Source organism: Suncus etruscus, chromosome 6 (assembly GCF_024139225.1).
Source record: "Suncus etruscus isolate mSunEtr1 chromosome 6, mSunEtr1.pri.cur, whole genome shotgun sequence".
In the NCBI taxonomy this organism is placed as follows: domain Eukaryota; kingdom Metazoa; phylum Chordata; class Mammalia; order Eulipotyphla; family Soricidae; genus Suncus; species Suncus etruscus.
Window position 1 is genome coordinate 123,188,742 of NC_064853.1, and position 23,999 is coordinate 123,212,740.

General features: G+C 40.9%; 1 protein-coding gene across 1 annotated transcript in view; it reads right to left on the minus strand.

The window, feature by feature from the left end:
* Positions 1–23,999, minus strand: part of TENM2 (teneurin transmembrane protein 2) — a 1,185,834-nt gene that overhangs the window by 127,886 nt on the left and 1,033,949 nt on the right. Inside the window, exons 10-11 of the mRNA XM_049774568.1 lie at positions 16,201–16,396; positions 10,857–10,958 (exon numbers count right to left, since the gene is read on the minus strand). Of these exons, the coding sequence (XP_049630525.1) occupies positions 10,857–10,958; positions 16,201–16,396 (298 nt within the window). The remainder of the gene's footprint in view (positions 1–10,856; positions 10,959–16,200; positions 16,397–23,999) is intronic.

The window sequence follows — 23,999 nt, forward strand, 5'->3', positions numbered from 1 at the left end:
TCTTCCTGTTATCCCTCCCCAACTTCCTGCTTATCTCATCTGGATAGTGAGGCCCTTCCACAGCTAGGAGGGGTCTGTGGTTGATAATTAAGGTGTTGCCTGTGGGAAGGGGAGAGAGATCAGACAAAGGAAGGGTGCTTGCAGGGCAGCTGATGGAGGCTGCTTAACAGAGCTTAGCTTAGAGGCCATGTGAGAAATATGAATGTGGCTGATTAGGGCCTTGTAAGAAAGCTGGATATCTCTTGAAACTTCAGCTGACTGCCTGTGGATCATTTCTTCGCGATCAACCTGCACCTACAGACAGGCGCTGGGCCAAGCTGAGAGAGGCCTCACCATCTACCCATAACACTAGGACTTTATAATCAATAATTAATACAATATCTTGTATCATCCTGCCTCCTAGCAACATCCCGCTCACTGTTGCTGTGTTTCTAATCGGCTTGTATATAGTCATTAACGTTTCCTTTATGGACCTCTCTTTTCCCAATAACCCAAATGAACTCACAAATTGGACCATATCTGCCTACATTAAAGCTGCTTCAATATACTCTCCACTTGTGATCCTTTTTTTAACCCAAGAAATAGAATATGAGAAAACTCTACAATAGACATCTGGGGTTCATGAGGTGATTGAGTGTGAATTAATTTTTGGTCACTCAAATCTCTTGGTCATTCAAGAGTCAGAACTCTTGAATAAGTTTATAGTTGTCTCTGCTTCATTTCTTCCATATTTAGTTGTGCTCTCCAATGTTAGATTAAGTCAGTAGTCCTAAGATTCAGTGATTCCTGTAGTCCTTGGCAGGCACTACATGGCAACAGAAAAGATGGCTAAGAATTGTTTCTGAGTTGCTCATATTTTGCCTAATACATGGGCTTTATGGGGTGAGGTTATATAGGGGTGAGGTATACATGCTTTACTTTAACTCCCAGGTGACATAGAACCAAAAAATATATCAACAATTGACACAGGATTGATGGAGAGGGCCCCAAATGTTTTATAACAGGATAGCTGCAAAATTATTATTTGGGTGTCAGTTCCCAGTAGCATTCTTTTCCTGACAAATCAAACAGAAAAGCTGGAATTCAACACTAAGAATATGAGAGCCTTGAGAAGAATTCTCTTCCCACAGGGGGAATGCCGCTTTCTATTTCCAGCTACTTGAGTTCAGAGCCCTGCCCAGAACAGTTATCCAGTATGAGAGCTGAACAGAGGGTTTAAGAAAGTGCTCCAAGCTGAGGCTGTACACAACCTAAATTGGGAATAATGTAAATCTAAATTAGCATGAAAGATTTTGAGAAGACTTGACAAAGACAATTTGCTTCTCATGAAACTTCAGTTGTACTATGGGTAAGGGAGGCCAAGAGGTTTACATGGTAAATACTTTCCCATCCTGCAAGTCTGCAGCATCAACCAGGTGTAACAGCTGGGTTGAATTCCCTTTCCTCACCCACAGAGCTTCACACGGAGCAAGGTAGTGGACAGTCTGACATCTGGAGCTGAGTTAGCATTCTGAATAATACCTTTGGTATTTCTGTTTTGCTGGGGAGTCTAGAACCAGGATCTTTGGTAGATAACAAAAAAGTTTGGCTGGAGGGACAAGGGGATTTGCATGGATGGAGGTTGGAGGAGAGATGGCTGAAAGAAGCTGACAAGACCATGCTCTTAAATAGGTTTAAGATTATAGATCACACATGTTGGCTAGGGCATGAATAAAGCTGATATTTCTTGGAACCTGTCTGTGGATGAGTTTTCTACCGCCGTGATCAACTGAACTTGCAGACCTGCCGGCTGATGGGGATTGGGTCACCACGTGGCCTGGGACGGCAGAGAAAGACCCCTCCATTCATCCCATCACCATCCAGCTCCATCCAAAGGGCCTTATTTATTATTTAATTCAACAATCACCACCACCACAATCATTTCCACCAACTGTCATTATCATTACCTAAGATTCATCACCACCATTACTAGAATTCTATCATTATTATTATCAGTACCATTACTACCACCATAAATAATCATTACTACCACTACTGCTGCCATCATTATAATCATCAGAATCATCATCACTATTACTATAACTGCCATCACTATCGACATTGCCAATACCCCCATCACTGCACTACCCACCATTAGTAAAACATATAATAAATATAATAATAAGCACATAAAGCAGAGATTAACGAAAGATCCTGTCTTGTCCATCCCGTTTTCTCTGGCTGTGCAATGAGCTGGCTGTTGGATCAGACATGGAATGTTTCACCATGTTTCTGTCTTCATCACACAATTCTTACTCCAAATCCTTACAGGAACAGTGTGTATTCAGGCTTCTATTTAAAATTAATTAAAATGTTTGTACAAAGTTACTATTCCTGTTTTACTAAATCTAGTAAATGGAAGCTCGAAAATGCAGGCAAAGGACAAGTAAATTACTACCTCTACGAACAACAGACAAGTTAACAGGCTGATGACAAAGAAATGACACAATTTAGATTCACCTAAATGGTATAAAGCTCATTTTAATGATCAAGTGGGAGCACTTTCTTCTTTTGCTCCCCCAATGCTCTCTGGAAGGGATGAGATGGAATATATTGTTTACTCCCTGGGAAGCCACAGGACAAAGCACTTGAGTCTGAGGAGTTAAGTAAATTAAGTCAAGCCCCCGATCCTTGGAGGCTGGTATAATCAGCATTGCACAGGAAAAGGTGGAGATGGTGAAAGAGCTGATTCCAGAGGTGGTGTAAGCATGCCTGTGTATTAACAAGTCCTTTGTGGGCTAGGTTAGATAAGCAGAGGGCATTGCAAATAATCTATCTTTAAGCTACCCTAAATTGTTTGAAATCTATTTAAAAGCTCTGTAGAAAAGAGACCTCAACACCCTTGAATCTAATAACTTGGTGGAGTGTCAAACAGCACAAATAACTGTCTGTCTTGCACCCAAGTGAATCCATCAATATTTGGGGACAACCTACTATGGGTATCGCTTGTCAGGAAAAGATGTGGAGAAATGCAGGTACATGCTGCCTCTGAAAGATGCATGTATTGTTTGAATGACAAGAAGTTAAAAAAAGTGACAACAAAGTCAACATTCTGGACATAACACTTTGTTTGGCTCTGCTCCCTGACCAGGTACCAAGCTGTGTGCTGAGCAAAAGAGGCTATGAAAGAGGTTTGCTTTCTACTAGATCTCTGCAATTGACAACCTATCTGATAGACAACAACGTTTCACCTCTATTGCAAAAATCTATATTCAAATATCAAATCCAAAGAGATAAAAAATCTAGATGGAAAAAGTTTAATTAAGTGCCTTACAAAAATCAGAAAAAAATGTGTAAAGACTAATTAAATTTTTTGCAAGAGGAATATGTAAGGAATTCCAGAAATCAAGAAGGAAAAGGTGATCAGATTTGATTCCATAAAATTTCAATCTTCTATACAACAAGGATTTCCATCCTAGACAGAAAGGAAGAAAATGTTGGAAGAGAGATTTAGGCATCACAAGACAGTGCTCAGGGGTTGTGCTTGGCTTTGTGCTCAGAGATCACTCCTGGTGGTGCTCAGGGGGACATATTTAGTGCCAGGGATCAAACAGGAGTTGGCTACAAACAAAGGACAATGGCTTAACCCCTGGTACCATCCATCTCTCTGGCAACAATCAGTTTTGACAGAATAAAGTTTGATATCTAAAATTCATAAAGAACTTTCAAATCAGTAACAAGAGATAAAAGAATACAATATTGGCAAAGGACAGAGAAATGTTAAAAAGACAGAATGATAGTAAAAGTATTAGAAGTACTGGTTTTATTAGAGTTCTGAAAATGATACTAAAAATAATAGTGGACAATGAGTAGAGGATTCCCGGATTTAGTAAAAACAATTCTGGGAAAAACTGGTATTGGATGGAGTCAGAGAGAATAAGTCCAGAGGCTTGCCTGCCACCAGGAGTGATCATTGAGCACAGATCTAGGGGTGATCCCTGAGCACTGATCCAAGAATGATCTTTGAGCACCAAGTCAGGAATGATCTCTAAGCACTGAGCCAGGAGTGATCCTTGAGCACTGAGCCTATGATTGATCCCTTAGCTAAGAGTTAGGAGGAAACTCTGAGCACAATTTGGTGTGGTCACAAACAAACAGAAAGGATTTTGCTGTGTCCCCACCTTGTCACATCTCTGGGGAAATTGTCTTGTCAAATGAAGCTGGTGGTGTGAACATTTGAATCAACTTTTTTGGAGGGCGGGAGGAGGATCATTTTTTACTATTTAGATAACCCACTGATCCCCAGAACCCTTCAGAGACATTCATACCCTTGGCACCTCAGTACTACTTATCTTTTATTTTTAGCTTTTTTAGCAGTGGCTCATCCAGCTATGCTCAAGACTTACTACTGACTTTGTGCTCAGAGATTACTCCTGGTAGTGCTCAAGGGACCATATGGGATGCTGCGATGGCAACCAGGTAGGCAGCATGCAAGGCAAGCACCCTACTGTTGTACAATCACTCTGGCCCTTGCTTCCCTTTTAAACAGTAGGGCCAGAAAGAGCTTCAAGTGATGGAAGAACATTGACAAAGAAAAAGAGAATTTAGAAGAGATGATGAAAGTACAAATGCAAACACCTCCAGCCATTTGGATCATCTCCATGGTCCCCACTGTCCAGCCTAGAACACCCAGAAATTCTTGTAGCTCCCAGTGTATGGGCAGATTGGGGCAAGGCTAAATCAGACCTCCAAACACATTCCCAGAAAAGGAAAACAAAGGGTGTTATGGTCAGAAAAGGAACCAAAGTTCAGGGGCACCAGCATTTGTGGCCCCCGACTGTCAAATGGCACATTAATAAGCAGGGAAATGATTCCGGGCAGAATTTCCAGAAGGACAAAAAATTCATCAGGTATGCCAGAACTCTGACATTCTTGCACCGTGTGGGGATGGCACACACGCTGACTTAAGCACGAAGGTATGGATGCTTTAATTAATCTGGGGTGAATTTAATTGCTTTAGTTAAGTGGAAATCGGGTTAAAAATGATACAGAGCATGCTGGGGTGTGTTAAAAACATGACATATGAGTTGGATGAATCGATAAATTAAAAGTGCACAGATGTTTTAATTAAACCCAGGGAAGTTAACGAAGATCGCAAGAGACTTTTAAGCTGATGATTAATTCAATTCATTTAAAATACCTGTAGAGATAGGGGGATGCTTCCACGATGAGTTATAAAAGTTTTCAATCGATAACGTGCTTAAGCTGTTCTTTTTAACAACACCTGAAGTTGTTTCTACTTTGTTTGTCTGAGAGACGGAACAGCATTAATTACATAACGACTATTTAAATTCTTAGCATCTTCAACTCAAATCTGGACAAAATAGCTTTTCCTTCCAAGAGTGATTTAAGAGTTTGTGAGAAGGATTTGTAAATTTTGGTTTGGGGCCACACCCAGTGGTGCTCACTGCTGACTCCTGGTTTGTGTGCTCAGGGATCACTCCTGGTAGGGCTTAGCGGAACCATTTGTAGTGTTGAGGATCAAACTGGGATTGAGTACATGCTAGAAAATGGCTCTGGCTTCAGAAGGCTTTTAAGGAAAATTTCTTTTTGTTTTTATATTGTTCTTGAGGGATCTTTCTTTTTCCAATACCAAACTCTCCATCAAAGTGCCCCTTTGCCCAGCCTAACCCCCAACCTCCACCAAGTTCAGTTCTTCATACCAGATCCCAGACTCTGTGGCCTTAGGCTTTTGTTATTTTCTTACTATGTTTGTTTATGTTCCACATATGAGAGAGATGGTTCTGTATCTGTATCTGAATCTCCTTTTGACTGACTTCAGTCAACTTGACCCTCTCCAGTTCCATCCATGGAAGTAGCAAATTGCATGCATGTGTCCTATAGCCAGAGCAGTACTCCATTATATATATATATATATGATATATATATATATCATATATATATATACCATAGTTTTTTATTCAGTCATTTGATTATGGACACTAGGCTTATTTCTAGATCTTGGCTATTATGAATAGTGCTGCAATGAACATAGGAGCATAAACAGTTTTGGGGTCCTCTGGGATCCAAAAGTAATCTCCAGAAGTGGGCTAGCTGGGCCATATGGAAACTCAATTCTTCATGTTTTTGACACATGTTTATATTGTTTCAATTAAGGTTGAACTAGTTGAAATTTCCACCAGTAGTGGATGAGATTTCCCCCCATAACTGCCCAACACTGGTTGATTTTATTCTTTGTAATGTGAAGCCATGTCACTAATATGACCAGAATTAAAAAGACACTCCTCAGGTTGGGAGACAAGATGTGTCCACACTTGTGAGATGAAGAGTTAATATCCACAATAATTAATGTATTTGGAAAACTTAACAAGTATAACCATCAAAAGTGAGGAGAAGAGAAACTTTCTCAAAGACGCACAGAAAGATGGCTGCAACAGACAATGTACAAAAACAACCCAAATGTCCAACAGATAAATGAATCAAGAAGTGTGGTTTATAAACACAACAGAATACCACACAGCTCTAAGAAAAAACAAAATAATGCATTTGCCATGACATAGATGAGAGTCACAGAGGACAACATGCTGAAAGAAGTCAGTCAGAAGAAAAGGGAGAGATCCAGAATGATCTCCCCTATGTAGAACTTAAAGATACACCAGTAGTGGGGCCGGGAAGGTGGCACTGGAGGTAAGGTGTCTGCCTTGCAAGCGCTAGCGTAGGACCGACCGGACCGTGGTTCGATCCCCCGGCGTCCCATATGGTCCCCCCAAGCCAGGGGCGATTTCTGAGCGCATAGCCAGGAGTAACCCCTGAGCGTCAAACGGGTGTGGCCCCAAAACAAACAAACAAACAAACAAAAAAAGATACACCAGTAGTAACAAAAAGCCAAAAGCAACACAATGAGAAAACTGATCCTCAAAACAGAGTTTGGGAGGGAGGCTCAAAAGAAGAGATGATGGGGGCTTGGAGGGAGGGAGGAAAATACCATGGGAGGGGTATATTTTGGAACTACATGCATGGGCAAACATCATTATAACTACTGTAAATCACAAAACCTCAATTAATAAAAAAAAAGTTAAAGGAAAGCAAAAAGTCTCCCAGCCTAGATGGTGGAGTAGACTGTGGGTAATGTTACAATGTGGGAGTGATGCTCTGGGTGGGGTGAGGTGAAGGACAGAAAATGACCCAGCTCATGGAAGGCTCTGTGTGCCAATCTGGCAAATGTGCACTTTATCTTTCCCCTCGGCCAGATTACCTGAGAGCCACTTTCAGAGCCTTTTATGGCCTGAACCTGTAAGACCAACCAGAAGGGACAGACTTAAAAGGACCGGGACTGATGAGAGTGCACAGGAGAGAAGGCACTTGGCTAGCAAGCATAGAGCTGTGGCGGCAATGACCCTATTTCCATTCCTGTCAGCACTGCCAGGGTCACTCCTGAGCACAGAGGCAGGAATAGTAACTGAGCACCACTAGGTGTAGTAATCCTCTGCCTCTCTCCCCCAGCCATTCACAAACAAAAACTGGATAATGCATTCCAAAACTGTTGCACTCTATTCTAAGCATAGACTTAAAAATGGTTGCAGATTGGAGGAAGCTAAATACTAACTACAGTCACACACACACACACACACACACACACACACAAAATCAGGAAAAGGCTACAAATGAATCAACAATATTCCCTCAGTGTTCACCTCTTGGTTTCAATCATCCAACTATGCTCAGTTAGCACATGGACTTTCGAGGTTCCTAGGTGAAGATCGAGGATGCTACTATTTTTGCAACTTGCCTACAAATCTACAATAATTTTGATGGGAATACTGGGGGATGTTGTCACAGTTAGAATGGATCTCCTTCAGTTGCTATGAGAACAGATAGGATAGTAGGAGGTACTATGCACAATGCCTAAGGGCATAGTTAACACTTAATTAATATAGTTAATACTTTGCAGCGATTGAGACCTGGTTGGAAAAGAAGGCTTATAACCCCACAACTCAATTGGGTACTATTCCTTCTATGTTCCTCTTGGAAGCTGTTCTATTTAAAGTACTGTTCCTACAGGTATCTGTCTACTTAGTAATATGATATAAAAATACATGATGCCAATAATAATAATAATGAGGCCTGGAAATGGTTCCTCAGCAGAGTGTGTCCTCCTTCCAAGGATGAGCTTGGGGAGGCTCTGAGTTTGATCCCTGGATCTGGGTGGCTCTAATCACTGTTTGTGATCCCTGATATCACATGACAGCGTGTCATCCTCAGAGCCTCACAACGAGTCTTTGCAAGGAACCCAACTAAAGCGTGACTCTTGGTGGGCAACTGAAGCCATGTTTGGGGAGCAGCCAAGCCTGTGAAACACAGAAATGCTACCAACAAGTAAAGGTAAGAGAAAGGGGTGATATAAAAAAATCACAACAATCCTGACTGTCCCATGTAATTGACAGAAATTCATCAAGGCATGACTTAAGAGAGGCACGTCTGGGAGAGGGTGGCTGAGGTGCCACCCAATACTGATGCTTTATATTAAGTGGACACTTAAATCATGTTTCAAAAGCACTTTGAAAGTTACATAACTTGGGTGAGAAAGTCAATGCTTTGTCTTTTACACTCCTGGAACTGGCTTGCCAAGAATATGGGGAATTTGGAGAAGATGATTTCACTCCTTCAATTCTGCCCACCACATGCATCAATAGTTAAACTTAAAAACAAAACAAAACAAAACACCTCAGGCTCAAAGGCTGACTTTGGGGATGGCTTCTAAGGGGGACAGCAGTGGTTACTGTGAACAACTGGATGTATGCGGATAAATTATATGGAGGTGGGGGGGAAGACTAATACATGCGAGGTGCCAGCCTAAAGCAGGTATTAAATGCAAAACACACACAGAGAGACATTTTAAATAGCTAAGCGTGCATCCCATTATAGATCCATAAGGCCAAGGGACCACGTGTCTGCAAATGGATTGTGAGCAGAGAGTTCTTAAATGGCCCAGGTACTTACGGCTGAAAGTCTGGGAGCTGCATGAGTGGCCCTGATCTGCACGGGCTTGAGGGTTAATAATACATCAATATATGTCAGTGTTAATACACATTCACAGATCACAGGCTATGTGGTGGAGGGTTTGGTCCATCTGTAGTCCAATCTAAGAGGACTGTAATGCCTTTCATCTCATTAAAATCTTCAGTCTGAGTAGTCCTCAGAAAATTAGATGATGCCCGAAAAGCCAGGTTCTGAGGTTTTTTTCTTACACAACTGAAAGCACTTGACAGATAGGGGGCTGTGGATGTCATCTGTCTTCTGCCATCTGGGAGCAAAGGGGAGCAAAGCCTTGGACCCAGAGTCAAACAAGTACCACAGTGCTTAGTTGGTGATGTGTCCATGTGCTGTAGGTGAAATTGGCAGGTTGATGGTGGAATTGGATGGTTGCTAGCTGGGATGTCCCTTAGCTTCTGAAAGATTTGTAAGCCTTTCCTCTGCAGAAGCTGTTTTAGGCTGTGTGTCACTGAGGGAAGGAATTTCTTACAAGTGCTAGACATGTCCAGGACCTCAAACCAAGTTTTCTACCCCAACTCTCATGTCTCATGCTGTCAGTCAGCATTCAACAGATCTTGAAGCTCTTACAAACACTCAAAATACCACCTTTTCATACTGTGAGTGGGGAAACGAAAGTGATTTTGCTAAGCACTGACAGAGTGGGAATGACTTATTCCTATGCAAATGATAGGTGAGGAATCATTAGTGAGTAGTTTCCTTTCTCAGCATGCCAAGGCAGGATGGTCTTTGGACGAAGCACCCTAAAAACATCATGACTGTGTTAGAGATAATTTGTATTTGACTAGGATGAGGCTAAATAAATGCATTGTTTGGCTAAAGGTGCTGGTATATGAGCTCAAATTGGCCTCATGATGAGCACAGAGATTCTCCACCTTTCCTAGGATGGAACTAGAGGTGCAGATACCTGAGCTAATGGTTCTGGGTCACAGAGTGAGCAGAGCTAGACTGACACTCAGAAATGTCTGACTTTGGAGCAGAGGACCAAAATGGCTCTTGTATTGAACTCTCAGACTAGGATATTACTTACTGGTGGGTGGGGAGTTGGGACAATAAAATCAGAATCCTAAAAAGTGGAAAAAGAATAGTATAGAAATGAACAGGCAGTGAAGAAACTCCTTTAAAACTGCAATTGTATTTACCTGGGCATATGTGTGTATGTACACATGTGTGCTATGGCCAAAGACACTGAGAAATTTCACTCTGCATTCTGCCTGCCCCTGATAGAACTATGTGAAAGTCATGTCAAGGACTCTTACCAGGCCAGTGGGCAGCCCCCCAAAGCATCCCCATTTTTGGGGCAGAGTCATTTTCTTTCTGATGCTCCTTTTTCCCAAGAAACCCACATCCCCAGTCATTCAGTGCAAAGCTGTGTAGATACATCCATAATACAATTTAAAACCGATTCCACCAAGATAAATAGTGCTTTCTAGAATAAGAGCATGGCTGGCCAGAAAGAATGAAATTTACTAACCCTGAGATGCTTAATCTTCCATTACAGAGAAGTTAATGATTATAAGAAAGGAGTGATGGTAATTCACTTCTGCTTTTACAGGAAATCCAACCAACTCATTTTTAGCAAATCTTTCTTCCAAGCACACCTCAGTGCCAAGGATAACTGTCCTGCTCCTCCAGGTACAATGACTAATAATCATCCATCAAAGCCTGCTTTTGGCCATGGGATGTATCTGCCAGCAGAGCAAACCTGGGGTTTCCAACCTGAGAATTTGCTGTGGAGCTCCCAAATCTCTCCCTCTTTCTATCCCACACACCTGGTTTGGGAATAAAGTGTTAGTGGCACCCACCTTTAGCACAGTCTGCTCCAAGGAAACCAGGAAAACAGTGGCACAGCCCTGACACACACTCGCCATTTCCATGGCAATTCCGGGGACAGTCCTGTACTGAATCTGAAAGAGAAGAAATAGAGCTATTAAGAACTCTTTTCTATACCTACAAGGAAACCATAGAATGATTGGACATGCCTTGTTTCACAAGAACTGTGGTCACACTTCAGATGGGAAGGGAGCAGATGTGAATGGTGTGGGTGGGAGTACAGTAGGAAGTAGATGGGAGTCGGGCATATGGCACAGTTCAGGGAGAGATCTCATGGTCTCTAGCTCAAAGAGTCCAGACTGCCACAGAGATTTTCTTTTTAGAGGAAATTACTGATCTAGTTTGATCTCAAACTGGAACTCTACCATGCTTGAATCTTAACATTTCAAAATAAACATTCCTTGGAAGACAAAATACTATTTCCTCACTCCAAGCCCTCACACCCCAATAACATCCTACCCATATAAGATTTGTTTTCACAAGTGGCATCAGCTTTGATCTCAGACACTGAGGGTGATTTTCCACATGATGGTGGTTGTTCCTAATCTTGGGGTTTATAGAGTATCTATTGATGTCTTCAATCCCTGCTAGAGGGAATTCCAAAAAAAAAAATATCCCCAAACACCCTGATTTATTGTCACTATGTACCTTAAACATTACTGTGAAAGACTTGTAATTCACTTTGGTCACAATAAAAATTACTAAAAAATAAAAAGAGAAAAATCTAAAAACATTTGACTGATTCAGTTAGCATTGCTTCAAAGTTTCCAGAAGTAGTGGAATTAGGGTTACATAATGCCCTCTTATGCCTAGCTTTTACAGTTTTTTCCTTTTTCCAGGTAAATCCATTTGCTGACATTTGTTGTAACCATTATAGCCACCTTTTGTCCCCCTTGTATCTGTTTTCATGGGGATTCTCCAAAGGGAATAATCTGGAACCTTTTCCTGTTGATCCAGATCCACAGAAAAAAGTATCATTAAAAAGCATTATTATTTTTTTTAAATGAATCTAATTAAAAGAAACATAACTAAACTTTCTGATTCTGCATTACTAAGATGATGATAAGAAAAATAACAGGCGACTCCCAAGAGACACAGCCATAGTATAATCATGTGAATTACAGTTAAGTCTAATTGTTTTGGGGTTGGAGCCATAGTACAATGGGGAGGGCACTTGTCTTGTATTTGGCTGTTCTAGGTTTGACCCCTGGCACCCATATCCACCCCCACTGGAGAAATGCTAGGAGTAACTCCTGAGTGTAGAGTTAGGTATAACCTCTAAACATCATTTGGCATGATCTGAAACATCACCCTCTCCAGAAAAAAATCAAATTATTTCTAAATGAATCACCTGAGCAAAAGAGGCACTTTTCCCTCATATGGCATTTCCTGCATTTCTCTCTCACAGAGCAACTCATCCATCAACACATCAGCACAGGTAGGTCCTATTCATGGGGCTTTGGGGAACTGGAAGATGTGCCAATAGCTCTGGATATTGTCTTGCTCTGATCAATCAAGTCCTTCATCTTTCACATAGGAGTCGGATACATTCAAGTGAGATCTACAGGACTGTGACCAAGTCAACACATTTTTAGTTATGATTTAGGTGAGTGTTCAGGCCACATAGTTTGTCTTAATCACTGAATATTTATTATATGCAAGAGGCTTAGTGAATGAGACAGGCCTTTGGTAGGCCCTTCTAGGGTTTTCATAGCCATAGTGAACACAGGAAAAATCATGGGAAAAACCCAAAATAGAAGCAAAACCCCAGAGTATTTGGATAAGCACTGCATGCTGTGATGTGGAGGAACTCTCCTATGAGGAGGAAGCTCTATGGGTAAGATGCCATCCAGGGCCCAGATTTGCCTCTCTGATGAATAAGCTAGAGCAGTTGAGAACAACCTTCTTCAATTTTACTGTACCCACAGGCTGAGTCCTATCTGGCATAACTGTCCACAGACCAACAGATCTAACCAAAGTGGTAGATCAGTGGTGTTCACCCTGTCTACACCCACAGACTAGTATCAGTCTGCCAACAGGTGGTTAAAGACTGCGGGGACAGGAGACTAGGATTCTAGGCAGGAGAAAAGTTTATGTGAATTTTGGTTTCATGCAAGTTGGTGGGTGAGAAGAGGGACGGAGATCGACAGAGTTAGAGACCAGGGCAGGTGGATGGGATGGCCAGAAATCTACAGACTACATGGGTGAGTAGTGTTTGTTCTGGGATGAATGGGAGAGAAGGAAAAGGTATTATTTATTTACTTTTTAGAATTAAAAAAATGACTCTGGAAACATGATTCCAGTAGTGCTCATGTTTTTTTCCAGACAAAGTTACTCCATCCCACCACCAATGAGGTGTCCCAAGCCCTCATTTGGAAGCAAGATGCCTCCCTCCAAATATCCAGGAGGATATCCACACCTTGCCTGGATCCAAGGGCTTATGTAGGGTGCAGGCTGGCAGCCAGCCACCATCCTTCTTAGTTTGTTTCCTATTCTGGACTGTCTGTGCTCTGGCTGTGCTTGGCAGTGTACATCACGATAACAGCTGCACGTGGGGCTTCCTGGGATCCCAATAAAACACTGTTCTCTCCTGTACATTTACCCCAATTACAATTATTGTTCCATTGAGATGTCTACCCCAACTATTAGGACAATTACCTCTGACTTTTTCTTGGAACTGCAGTTCAGACAAGAGAAAGCCTTGGGCAGTGGAGAGAAGTATGATTTGATGCTCCCAAGGGCCAGCCCAATAGGTAATGTCTATGGGAAAGACACCTCAATGTCACAGTGTGTGTGTGTAGGTATATATGTGTATGTAAATAAGGGGAAGGGTAAAGGGATTTACTGGAATTAGAGTTTGGACTGGACAGTGAATCTGGCCTCTACCTCTTAGCTTGGGTGTTGTGGAACTTCTTTCAATTGCAAACTAGAATCCAGTAGGACCTAGTTTTTAAAGGTAATGCTGTAGCTTCAGGGGAGTCCCCCTTTTCCCAATTTGCTGGAAGGGGTTGGTACTTAATCAACTCATACTCCTGAAGGTGTTGCTATTCTGCTTTGTAATCAATTATGCCCCAGAGTCTGTCTAGAATTTTCTCAATTGGCTGCTCTCTGGTGCTGTTTTTGGGTGAAGATTTTTGCATGTATGCCAGGCAAAGACAATGACTCCATTTCTCATTATGTTCTTCCATGAAGAGTTGCATCTCAGCTCCACAATCTCAAGCTAACCCTACATTTAGGGCTGGTGTCTGCTTTTCCCAAACAGGTTTTGTATTTTTTTTTCTTTTGTTTTTCTCTCACTCTGCCCACTGATTCTAGAATTTTCCCTAACATTGGATGAGGTTTCCAGTGGCTTCATTACACAAATCTGGCAACATCAGCCTAGAGCTGGGACTGGAAAAACTTTTTCTTTTAAGAGACTTGGAGTCAATATTTTGGCTTAGGAGCCAAATAGTCTCTGTTGCAGCTGCTTGCTTCTGTCACTGAAGTTGCTGCATAAAGTATGTTAACAAATGAAGATGGCATGATGCAATAAAACTTTATTTATAAAAACCAGGCAGCAGGCCATTCTGAGTTGATAGGCTACTGTGTGTCAAACCCCAATTTAGAGAATTTGGCCAGTCAGATAGTGCTGATTTTTCCTAAGCAGAGCAGAAAAGAACTTAAATTCAACCTTGTGGTGCATTCCAAATATATGTCTTTCCTTGATTTAGTTTTTGGGAAGAGAAGGGAGATCATACCTGGAAGTATTAGGGAACAATGAGATGCAGCGGATCAAACTCAGACCTCTGCATGCAAAGCATAAACTTAGCTTCTTTGAACAGCCTGCATTCAGGTTCAGGTTTTCTGATTTAACTTTAAATTTTTCTAAACTTTGATTTTCATTGTGCTTTAGGTGAGATGGTTGCTACAATACTAATGCTTATAGTTCTGGTGTGTGTTTTCACAACACTAGAGCTGCAAGACTCCCCTGCAAGATACCCCCACCCCACTATCTCAACGTCAATTCTTGTCTGCCTATTCCAACTCCACCAGTCCCTCAACTTTGCTTGATAGTATCAGTTAAATGGATTTTGAACATGTAAAACAAATTATTTTATAATCCTACTTAAATAGATAATTTTGAACTTACTGTAAATTTTTTATTAGTAATCTCAGTTAATTGTATCATTTTGGACTTGCCGTGAAACTTTTTGTTTAATAATTTAGTAAATAAAATCCATTTGAATAGCTTTACTAAGTGGACAGTATTTCAAAGGTTTCTAGTGCTAAACTGTCATACCCTAGGCCATCACATCCATTCTATATTTTCTCACCAACTCAAATGAATCAAAGTCAAGTCCTGGAAGAAACATTTACAAGGGTCTCATGCAGGGGGCCATATATTTATTTATTTTTGTTTTGGGGCCACATTTGGCAGAACTCAGGGCTTATTTCTGGCTCTGTGCTCAGGAGTTATTCCTGAGTGGAATTTGAGGGATGCCATGTGTTGCTGGGGATCAAACTTGGACCAGGTATTTGTGTAGAGCAAGTGACTTACTGCTGTACAATTACTACAGATCCATACAGATTTCTTATTTTGGGGAGATACACCTGACAATGTTCATGAGTTACTCCTGGCTCTGCACTTAGGAGCTACTCCTTGTGGCATCAGAGGACCATATGGGATACCAGGCCAACCCAGGTTGGCCACATTCAAGGGAAATGCTATACTTGCTGTATTATCACTTTACCCCCATATTTGTTTTCTACTGTACTTTATTGCACTTTTTTACAGGCTCAGTGTTTACACACAGACATGCTGTAACATGTCACTGCAGCACTTTATCCCCTGCAATAGGGAACCTAGGTGCTGGAAGCTATTCTAGAGAGCTGAGGCAGGTCATAGGTGGAATTCCTGGTGATGCTCTGGGGACAATATGGGATGCTGAGAATTGAATTCAGGTTGGCTGCATACAAAACAAGTGCCCTACCTGTTTGATTTTTTAGGGCAGTTTTTAAGGTCTGGCTTTATTGAATGTTCACTGAGACTTGGCTTCTTTGATTCTATGTGATGGTACTGAGAGGTAAAAACTGGGGTTTACTATTGACCTGGGCTGAGAGTGAGGTTTGCAGATGCGAGGAATTTTGTGATGCTGTTCTGACCTGAGTGGGCTTGCTTAGTTCCCTCAGCACCTCTCCAAGTTGGGGTTCGTAGTAATTCATTCATGACAAAAAGAGAGCATATCTGTCTCCAAAAGGGTGAGTTTTAGACAGTAGCCAGCTCTTCAAAGAAATCCCTGATGGTCATCTTTTGGCAGTCAGGAGTCCCGTACCCACCTAAGACTACGGTGCTGAAGGACACTGTCTCCTTGTCTTTGCCATCATTGTAGAAGGCCAGGTGCCATAGCCCCATGTCCAGGTACTGCACAAACACGGCTTCATTCTGGACCAGTGTCTGGATACTTCTGCGCTCACGTGGGGACTCCACCACACTCCACTTCTCCTTGCCATCCAGGCGCTCCATGAAGTCATACTAGGAAAAACAGAGAGTGCTAGATGAGATGGGAGCACCTGGCCCTCACCTATGAGAGTAGGGTCTCATTCCAAGACCCCCAAGTCCATAATAGTCTCTCTTCCAATGCTTCTCAGTATCACCAACATCACCAACAGTCATTACCCATCACTCTAGGTCACACCCTGCCTTCCGCAGTCCTCAAATCCTTAAAGCTCTAAAATTCCAGCATTGGGAACCTTTTTTGAGTAAACTTTTTTTTAAAGGCTCTTTATTTTTGTTTTGGGGCTATCCCTAGTGATTCTCAGGGGTTACCCTTGGCTCTGTACCTAGGAATTAGTCCTGATGGTATTCAGCGAACTACATGGGATGATGAGAATGGAACCTGGGTCAGTTGCATGCAAAGCAAGCACTTTACCTTCTGGACTATCTCTCTGTCCCTTAACAAAAACTTAAAAAAATAATTTAACTAATTTATTTATTTATTTTTGTTGTTGTTGTTTTTTTTATTGAGGGTCATACCCAGTGATGATCAGGGCTCTGTGCTCAGGAATGACCCCAGGCAGTGTTGAGGGAACATATGTGGTAACTGGAGTTTGAACTGAGATCAGTAGCATGCAAAGCCTTGCTCTCTGCACTATCTCTCTGGTCTCTATGTATCGTTAGCTTTTTGGATTCCTCTGTGTGTGTATGTGTGTGTGTGTGTGTGTGTGTGTGTGTGTATGGTTGTTATTACACCAGTCCCTAACGGGGTCTTACAAAATACACAGTTCATGAAGCGGTGAAACATTTTCCTCATAACTCAGCTGAATGTTACCAGCTACACACTGTGGTGTGATTACTAAGAAAAGATGGTAGAATAGTGCAATTAAGAGTGATAGCTACACCACTTGGGAGCGAGTGTGGCAGGAAATGCCTCAGTTTCCCCATCAACAAACTATGAACATAATACCCCCGATGTTACCCAGTTATTTAGAGAAATATTTAAGATAATCTTTAACATCTCACACTAAGCAAATAAGAGGTATGCATCAGCAATCATCATCCTCAACACTGTCCCCCTCAGTTCAGGCCCAAATCCTTTCAGTTTGGTGCGCTTTGCATCTGATTTTACACAAGCAAATCTGAGGACCAGAGAAATCAAGCCACTAGTCAAATGCCATACAGCAACTGAGCAGATAAGCAAGAATTTACATGCTAATTTTTTTAGCTGCAGTGTCCATGCTCCCTCAGTACACAGATTAAGTTCACCCAATAGGTATATGTCAAGTTTCATTTCACAAAGAGGAAGAGATCAGTGAGGCATGAAGTGGTCACTGCAGGTTTCGGGGCATGAGGAGGAGACCAAGAAAGGGGGTTGTAGAAAATAGTGAAATCTGGGGGTGGCTGAGTGGGAGCTACTCAGAGGGTTCTGAGACTGGCTGATGAGGTGAAGGGAATATTAGGAGGATGTTGTTGTTGAAAGAAGATGAAATATTCAAGAGGATTAAAAGCAGTGGGGAGACTGAATCATAGGAATAGATATAGGTCTCTACACTGATGGTTAATGAGAAGAGAAGACAAATTCGGTGGGACATCAAATTAATTATGTTGCATTTGAGTGATACTCAACAGTACTCAATCAAGGTTTATTCCTGGTTCTGAGCTGAGGAATCACTCCTGGCAGGAATTAGGGGACCCAGTGGGATGCTAGGGATTGAATCTGGGTCAACAGCATGCAAATCAAATGCTCTGCCTGCTATACTACTGCTTTAGTCACTTGGACGGACATTTCTAAGGAACGAAAGATATGACTTGGCTGTGGTCTGGAGAAATGGGAAGAAGGAATGGCAAGTGTTCCTCATTTGTCACCAATTTTCTCATTTGTCAACAAGAAAATCAATGAGAGCGTGGGAAGAAAGAACGGCTCAGTCACTCTCCCAGAATCCATGCACAGAAAAGGCATTTGCATCGGGATGCCCAGACACCATGCAAAGTGGAGATCTCCAGCAGTAGAAATGAGGAAAGTGAGATTGAGCAAATGTTCCCCACCTTCTTGACTACATCAAACTTTTCAGTTGTGCTGTCTTTATTTATTTATTTATTTATTTATTTATTTATTTATTTATTTATTTATTTATTTATTTATTTATTTATTTATTTATTTATTACTTAGGAATCATGGCTAGTGCACTTGGGAGACCATATAGGATGCTAGTATCCAATCTAGGAGGACTCTATACAAGTCACTCTGATTCCCAGAAAGGATGATGTTATGAGCCTTCACATTCTTTTTTTTTTTTTTATTGAAACAACTTTATTACATACATGATTGTGTTTGTATTTCAGTCATGTAAAGGACACCACCCATCACCAGTGCAACATTCCCATCACCAATGTCCCAAATCTCCCTCCTCCCCACCCAACCCCCACCTGTACTCTAGACAGGCTTTCTATTTCCCTCGTACATTCTCATTATTAGGATAGTTCAAAACATAGTTATTTCTCTAACTAAACTCATCCCTGTTTGTAGTGAGATTCATGAGGTTAGCTGTTACTTCCAGCTCTTTTCCTTTCATGTCTGAAAGTTGTTATTGCAAGAATGTCTTTTATTTTTCTTAAAACCCATAGATGAGTGAGACCATTCTGCATCTCTCTCTCTCTCTGACTTATTTCACTCAACATAATAGATTCCATATACATCCATGTATAGAAAAATTTCATGACTTCATTTCTCCTGACATAATATTCCATTGTGTATATGTACCACAGTTTCTTTAGCCATTCATCTGTTGAAGGGCATCTTGGCTGTTTCTAGAGTCTTGCTATGGTAAATAGTGCTGCAATGAATATAGGTGTAAGGGATTTTTGTATTGTATTTTTGTGTTCCTAGGGTATATTCCTAGAGTGGTATAGCTGGGTCATATGGGAGCTCGATTTCCAGTTTTTGGAGGAATCTCCATATTGCTTTCCATAAAGGTTGAACTAGATGGCATTCCCAACAGCAGTGGATAAGAGTGCCTTTCTCTCCACATCCCCACCAACACTGCTTGTTCTCATTCTTTGTGATGTATGCCAATCTCTGGGGTATGAGGTGGTACCTCATAGTTGTTTTGATTTGCATTTCCCTGATGATTAGTGATGTGGAGCATTTTTTCATGTGTCTTTTGGTCACCTGTATTTCTTCTTTGTCAAAGTGTCTGTCCATTTCTTCTCCCCATTTTTTGATGGGATTAGATGTTTTTTTCTTGTAAATTTCTGTCAGTGCCTTGTATATTAGCCCCTTGTCTGATGGGTATTGGGTGAATAGTTTCTCCCACTCAGTGAGGGGCTCTTATATCCTGGGCGCTATTTCTTTTGAGGTGCAGAAGCTTCTCAGTTTAATATATTCCCATCTGTTAATTTCTGCGTTCACTTGCTTGGAGATTGCAGTTTCCTCTTTGAAGATGCCTTTAGTCTCAATGTCCTGGAGAGTTTTACCTATGTGTTGTTCTATGTATCTTATGGTTTCGGGTCTGATATCAAGGTCTTTCATTCATTTGGATTTAACCTTCATACATGACATTAGCTGGGGATCTAAATTCAATTTTTTGCAAGTGGCTAGCCAGTTGTGCCAACACCACTTGTTGAAGAGGCTTTCTTTGCTCCATTTAGGATTTCTTGCTCCTTCATCAAAAGTTAGGTGATTGTATGTCTGGGGAACATTCTCTGAGTATTCAAGCCTATTCCACTGATCTGAGGGCCTGTCTTTATTCCAATACCATGCTGTTTTGATAACTATTGCTTTGTAGTACAGTTTAAAGTTGGGGAAAGTAATTCCTCCCATATTCTTTTCCCCAATGATTGCTTTAGCTATTCTAGGGTGTTTATTGTTCCATATGAATTTCAAAAGTGCCTGATCCACTTCTTTGAAGAATGTCATCGGTATCTTTAGAGGGATGGCATTAAATCTGTACAATGCTTTGGGGAGTATTGCCATTTTAATGATGTTAATTCTGCCAATCCATGAGCATGTATGTGCTTCCATTTCCACGTGTCCTCTCTTATAGTTTTTTTTGTATAGGTCCTTCATATTTTTAGTCAATTTGATTGCAAGATATTTGAGTTTGTGTGGCACTATTGTGAATGGGGTTGTTTTCTTAATGTTCATTTCTTCCCTATTACTATTGGTGTATAGAAAGGACATTGATTTTTGTGTGTTAATTTTGTAGCCTGCCACCTTGCTATATGAGTTTATTGTTTCTAGAAGCTTTTTAGTAGAGACTTTAGGGTTTTCTAGGTGGAGTATCATGTCATCTGCAAACAATGAGAGCTTGACTTCTTCCTTTCCTATCTGGATTTCCTTGATATCTTTTTCTTGCCTAATCGCTATAGCAAGTACTTCCAGTGCTATGTTGAATAGGAGTGGTGAGAGAGGACAGCCTTGTCTTGTGACAGAATTTAGAGGAAAGGCTTTCAGTTTTTTTTCATTGAGGACAATATTTGCCTCTGGCTTGTGGTAGATGGCCTTAACTATATTGAGAAAGGTTCCTTTCATTCCGGTCTTGCTGAGAGTTTTGATCAAGGATGAGTGTTGGACCTTATCAAATGCTTTCTGTGTCTATTGATATGATTATGTGATTTTTATTTTTCTTGTTGTTGATGTTGTTTATGATGTTGATAGATTTACGGATGTTAAACCATCCTTGCATTCCTGGGATGAAACCTACTTGATCGTAGTGGATGATCTTCTTAATGAGGCATTGAATCCTATTTGCCAGGATTTTGTTGAGGATCTTTGCATCTGTATTCATCAGCGATATTAGTCTGTAATTTTCTTTTTTGGTAGCATCTCTGTCTGGTTTAGGTATCAAGGTGATGTTGGCTTCATAAAAGCTATTTAGAAGTGTTCCTGTTTTTTCGATTTCATGAAAGAGTCTTGCCAGGATTGGTAGAAGTTCCTCTTGAAAGGTTTGAAAGAATTTATTAGTAAATCCATCTGGGCCTGGACTTTTGTTTTGGGGCAGACATTTGATTACTGTCTTAATTTCCTCAATAATGATGGGTGTGTTTAGATATGGTATATCCTCTTCATTTAACCGTGGAAGATGATCAGAGTCCAAAAATTTATCCATTTCTTCCAGGTTTTCATTTTTAGTGGCATAGTTTCTCAAAGTAGTTTCTGATTACCCTTTGAATCTCTAATCTCTGCCATATCAGTAGTGATCTCTCCTTTTTCATTCCTAATACGAGTTATCAAGTTTCTCTCTCTCTCTCTCTCTCTATTAGTTTTTCCAGTGATCTTTCAATCTTGTTTATTTTTTCAAAGAACCAACTTCTGCTTTCGTTGATCTTTTGGATTGTTTTTTGGGTTTCCACTTCATTGATTTCTGCTCTCAGCTTTGTTATTTCCTTCTGTCTCCCAATTTTGGGGTCCTTTTGTTGAGTACTTTCTAATTTTATGAGCTGAGTCATTAATCTATCCAGGTATGCCCCTTCTTCTTTCCTTATGTGTGGTTGAAAAGCTATAAATTTTCCTCTCAGTACCGTTTTTGCTGTGTCCCATAGGTTCTGATAGTTTGTGTCTTCATTGTCATTTGTTTCTAGGAAGGTTTTGATTTCTTCTTTGATTTCATCTCGGACCCACTGATTATTCAGTATTAGGCTGTTTAACTTACAGGTATTAAAGGTATTTTTCTTTTGTGTCCCTTTGTAGTTCACATATAATTTCAGGGCCTTGTGGTCAGCGAAGGTAGCCTGCAAAATTTCTATCCTCTTGATATTATGGAGGTATGTTTTATGTGCTAGCATGTAGTCTATCCTAGAGCATGTCCCATGTACATTAGAGAAGAATGTGTATCCAGGCTTCTGGGGGTGGAGTGTCCTGTATATATCTACTAGGCCTCTTTCTTCCATTTCTCTTTTCAGGTCTAGTATATTCTTGTTGGGTTTCAGTCTGGTTGACCTGTCAAGTGTTGACAATGCCATGTTGAGGTCCCCCACAATTATTGTGTTGTTATTGATATTATATTTCAGGTTTGTCAACTATTTTATTAAATATTTTGCTGGCTTCTCATTCGGAGCATATATGTTTAGGAGAGTGATTTCTTCCTGCTGTACATATCTTGATTAATACAAAATGTCCATCTTTGTCCCTTACAACTTTCCTAAGTATAAAGTTTGCATCATCTGATATTAGTATGGCCACTCCAGCTTTTTTTGTGTGTTGTTTGCTTGGATGATTTTCCTCCAGCCTTTTATTTTGAGTCTATGTTTGTTCTGACTATTCAGGTGCATTTCTTGTAGGCAGCAGAAGGTTGGATTGAGTTTTTTGATCCATTTAGCCACTCTGTGTCTCTTAACTGGGGCATTTAGTCAATTGACATTGAGAGAAAGAATTGTCCTGGAAGTTGGTGCCATCTTTATTTTGGAGTTTGGTGTGTCTGTTGGTCAATCTTGTCTTAAAGTAGGCCGTTCAGTTTTTCTTTTAAGAATTGTTTTGAGTCTGTAAAGTTTCTGAGCTGTTGTTTGTCTGTGAAACCATGTACTGTTCCTTCAAACCTAAAAGTGAGTTTTGCTGGGTGAAGTATCCTAGGCGAAACATTTATTTCATTGAGTTTTGTTGCTATGCCCCACCACTGTCTTCTGGCCTTGAGTGTTTCCAGTGACAGGTCTGCAGTAAATCTCAAGGATGTTCCCTTGAATATTATTTCTCTTTTCAATCTTGCTGCTTTCAGAATTCTTTCTCTATCTGTGGGATTCTTCATTGTGACTAGGATGTGTCTTGGGGTGTTTTTCCTGGGGTCTCTTTTAGTTGGTACTCTTCGGGCATGTAGGATTTGATCGCATGTATTCATTAGCTCTGGTAGTTTCTCTTTAATAATGTTCTTTACTGTTGATTCTTCCTGGATATTTTCTTCCTGGGTCTTTGGGACTTCAATGATTCTTAAGTTGTTTCTGTTGAGCTTATCATAGACTTTTATTTTCATCTGTTCCCATTCTTTGAGTAATTTTTCCATTGTTTGATCATTTGCTTTAAGGCTCCCCCCCCTAAATTTCTTCTGCTGTATGGAATTGTTATTCATCGCATCTTCCAGTGTACTAATTCTATCCTCAGCTGCTGTTAACCTGTGGGAAAGCTCAACCATGTTTTTCTTCAATTCATCTACTGAATTTTTCAGACCTGTTATTTGACCTGAAATTTCAGTTTGGAGTTTCTGATTTCTATCTTCATATTCTCTTGATTCTTATTAGTGTTCTCTTCTATACTTTCTTTGAGTTCTTTGAACATCTTCCATATTGCAACTCTAAACTCCTTATCTGAGAGACTGACTAGTTGGTTGGTCAATTTCAAGTCATCAGAGTTGCCATCGTCATTCTCTATGTCTGGCACTGGCCTGTGTTGTTTTTCCATTGTCACACTTGTATTGTGGGTTTTTCTACGTGTTGTGGTTGTATTCGTTGGCTAAATGATGTGCATGGCTGGGAAGCAAAGCGGCTCGGCCATGCTCCTCTGGCTCCACCCTTTCTGGGCTTGTAAACTCACCTCCAGGGAAGGTTCCAGGGAATGCTAGCTGTCTGCAGATGAGCCACACACAGGATAAAATCAGGCCGAAAATAGAGCACAGCACAGAAGACAGGCAGATAGGGGTGCTGGCATCTGAGT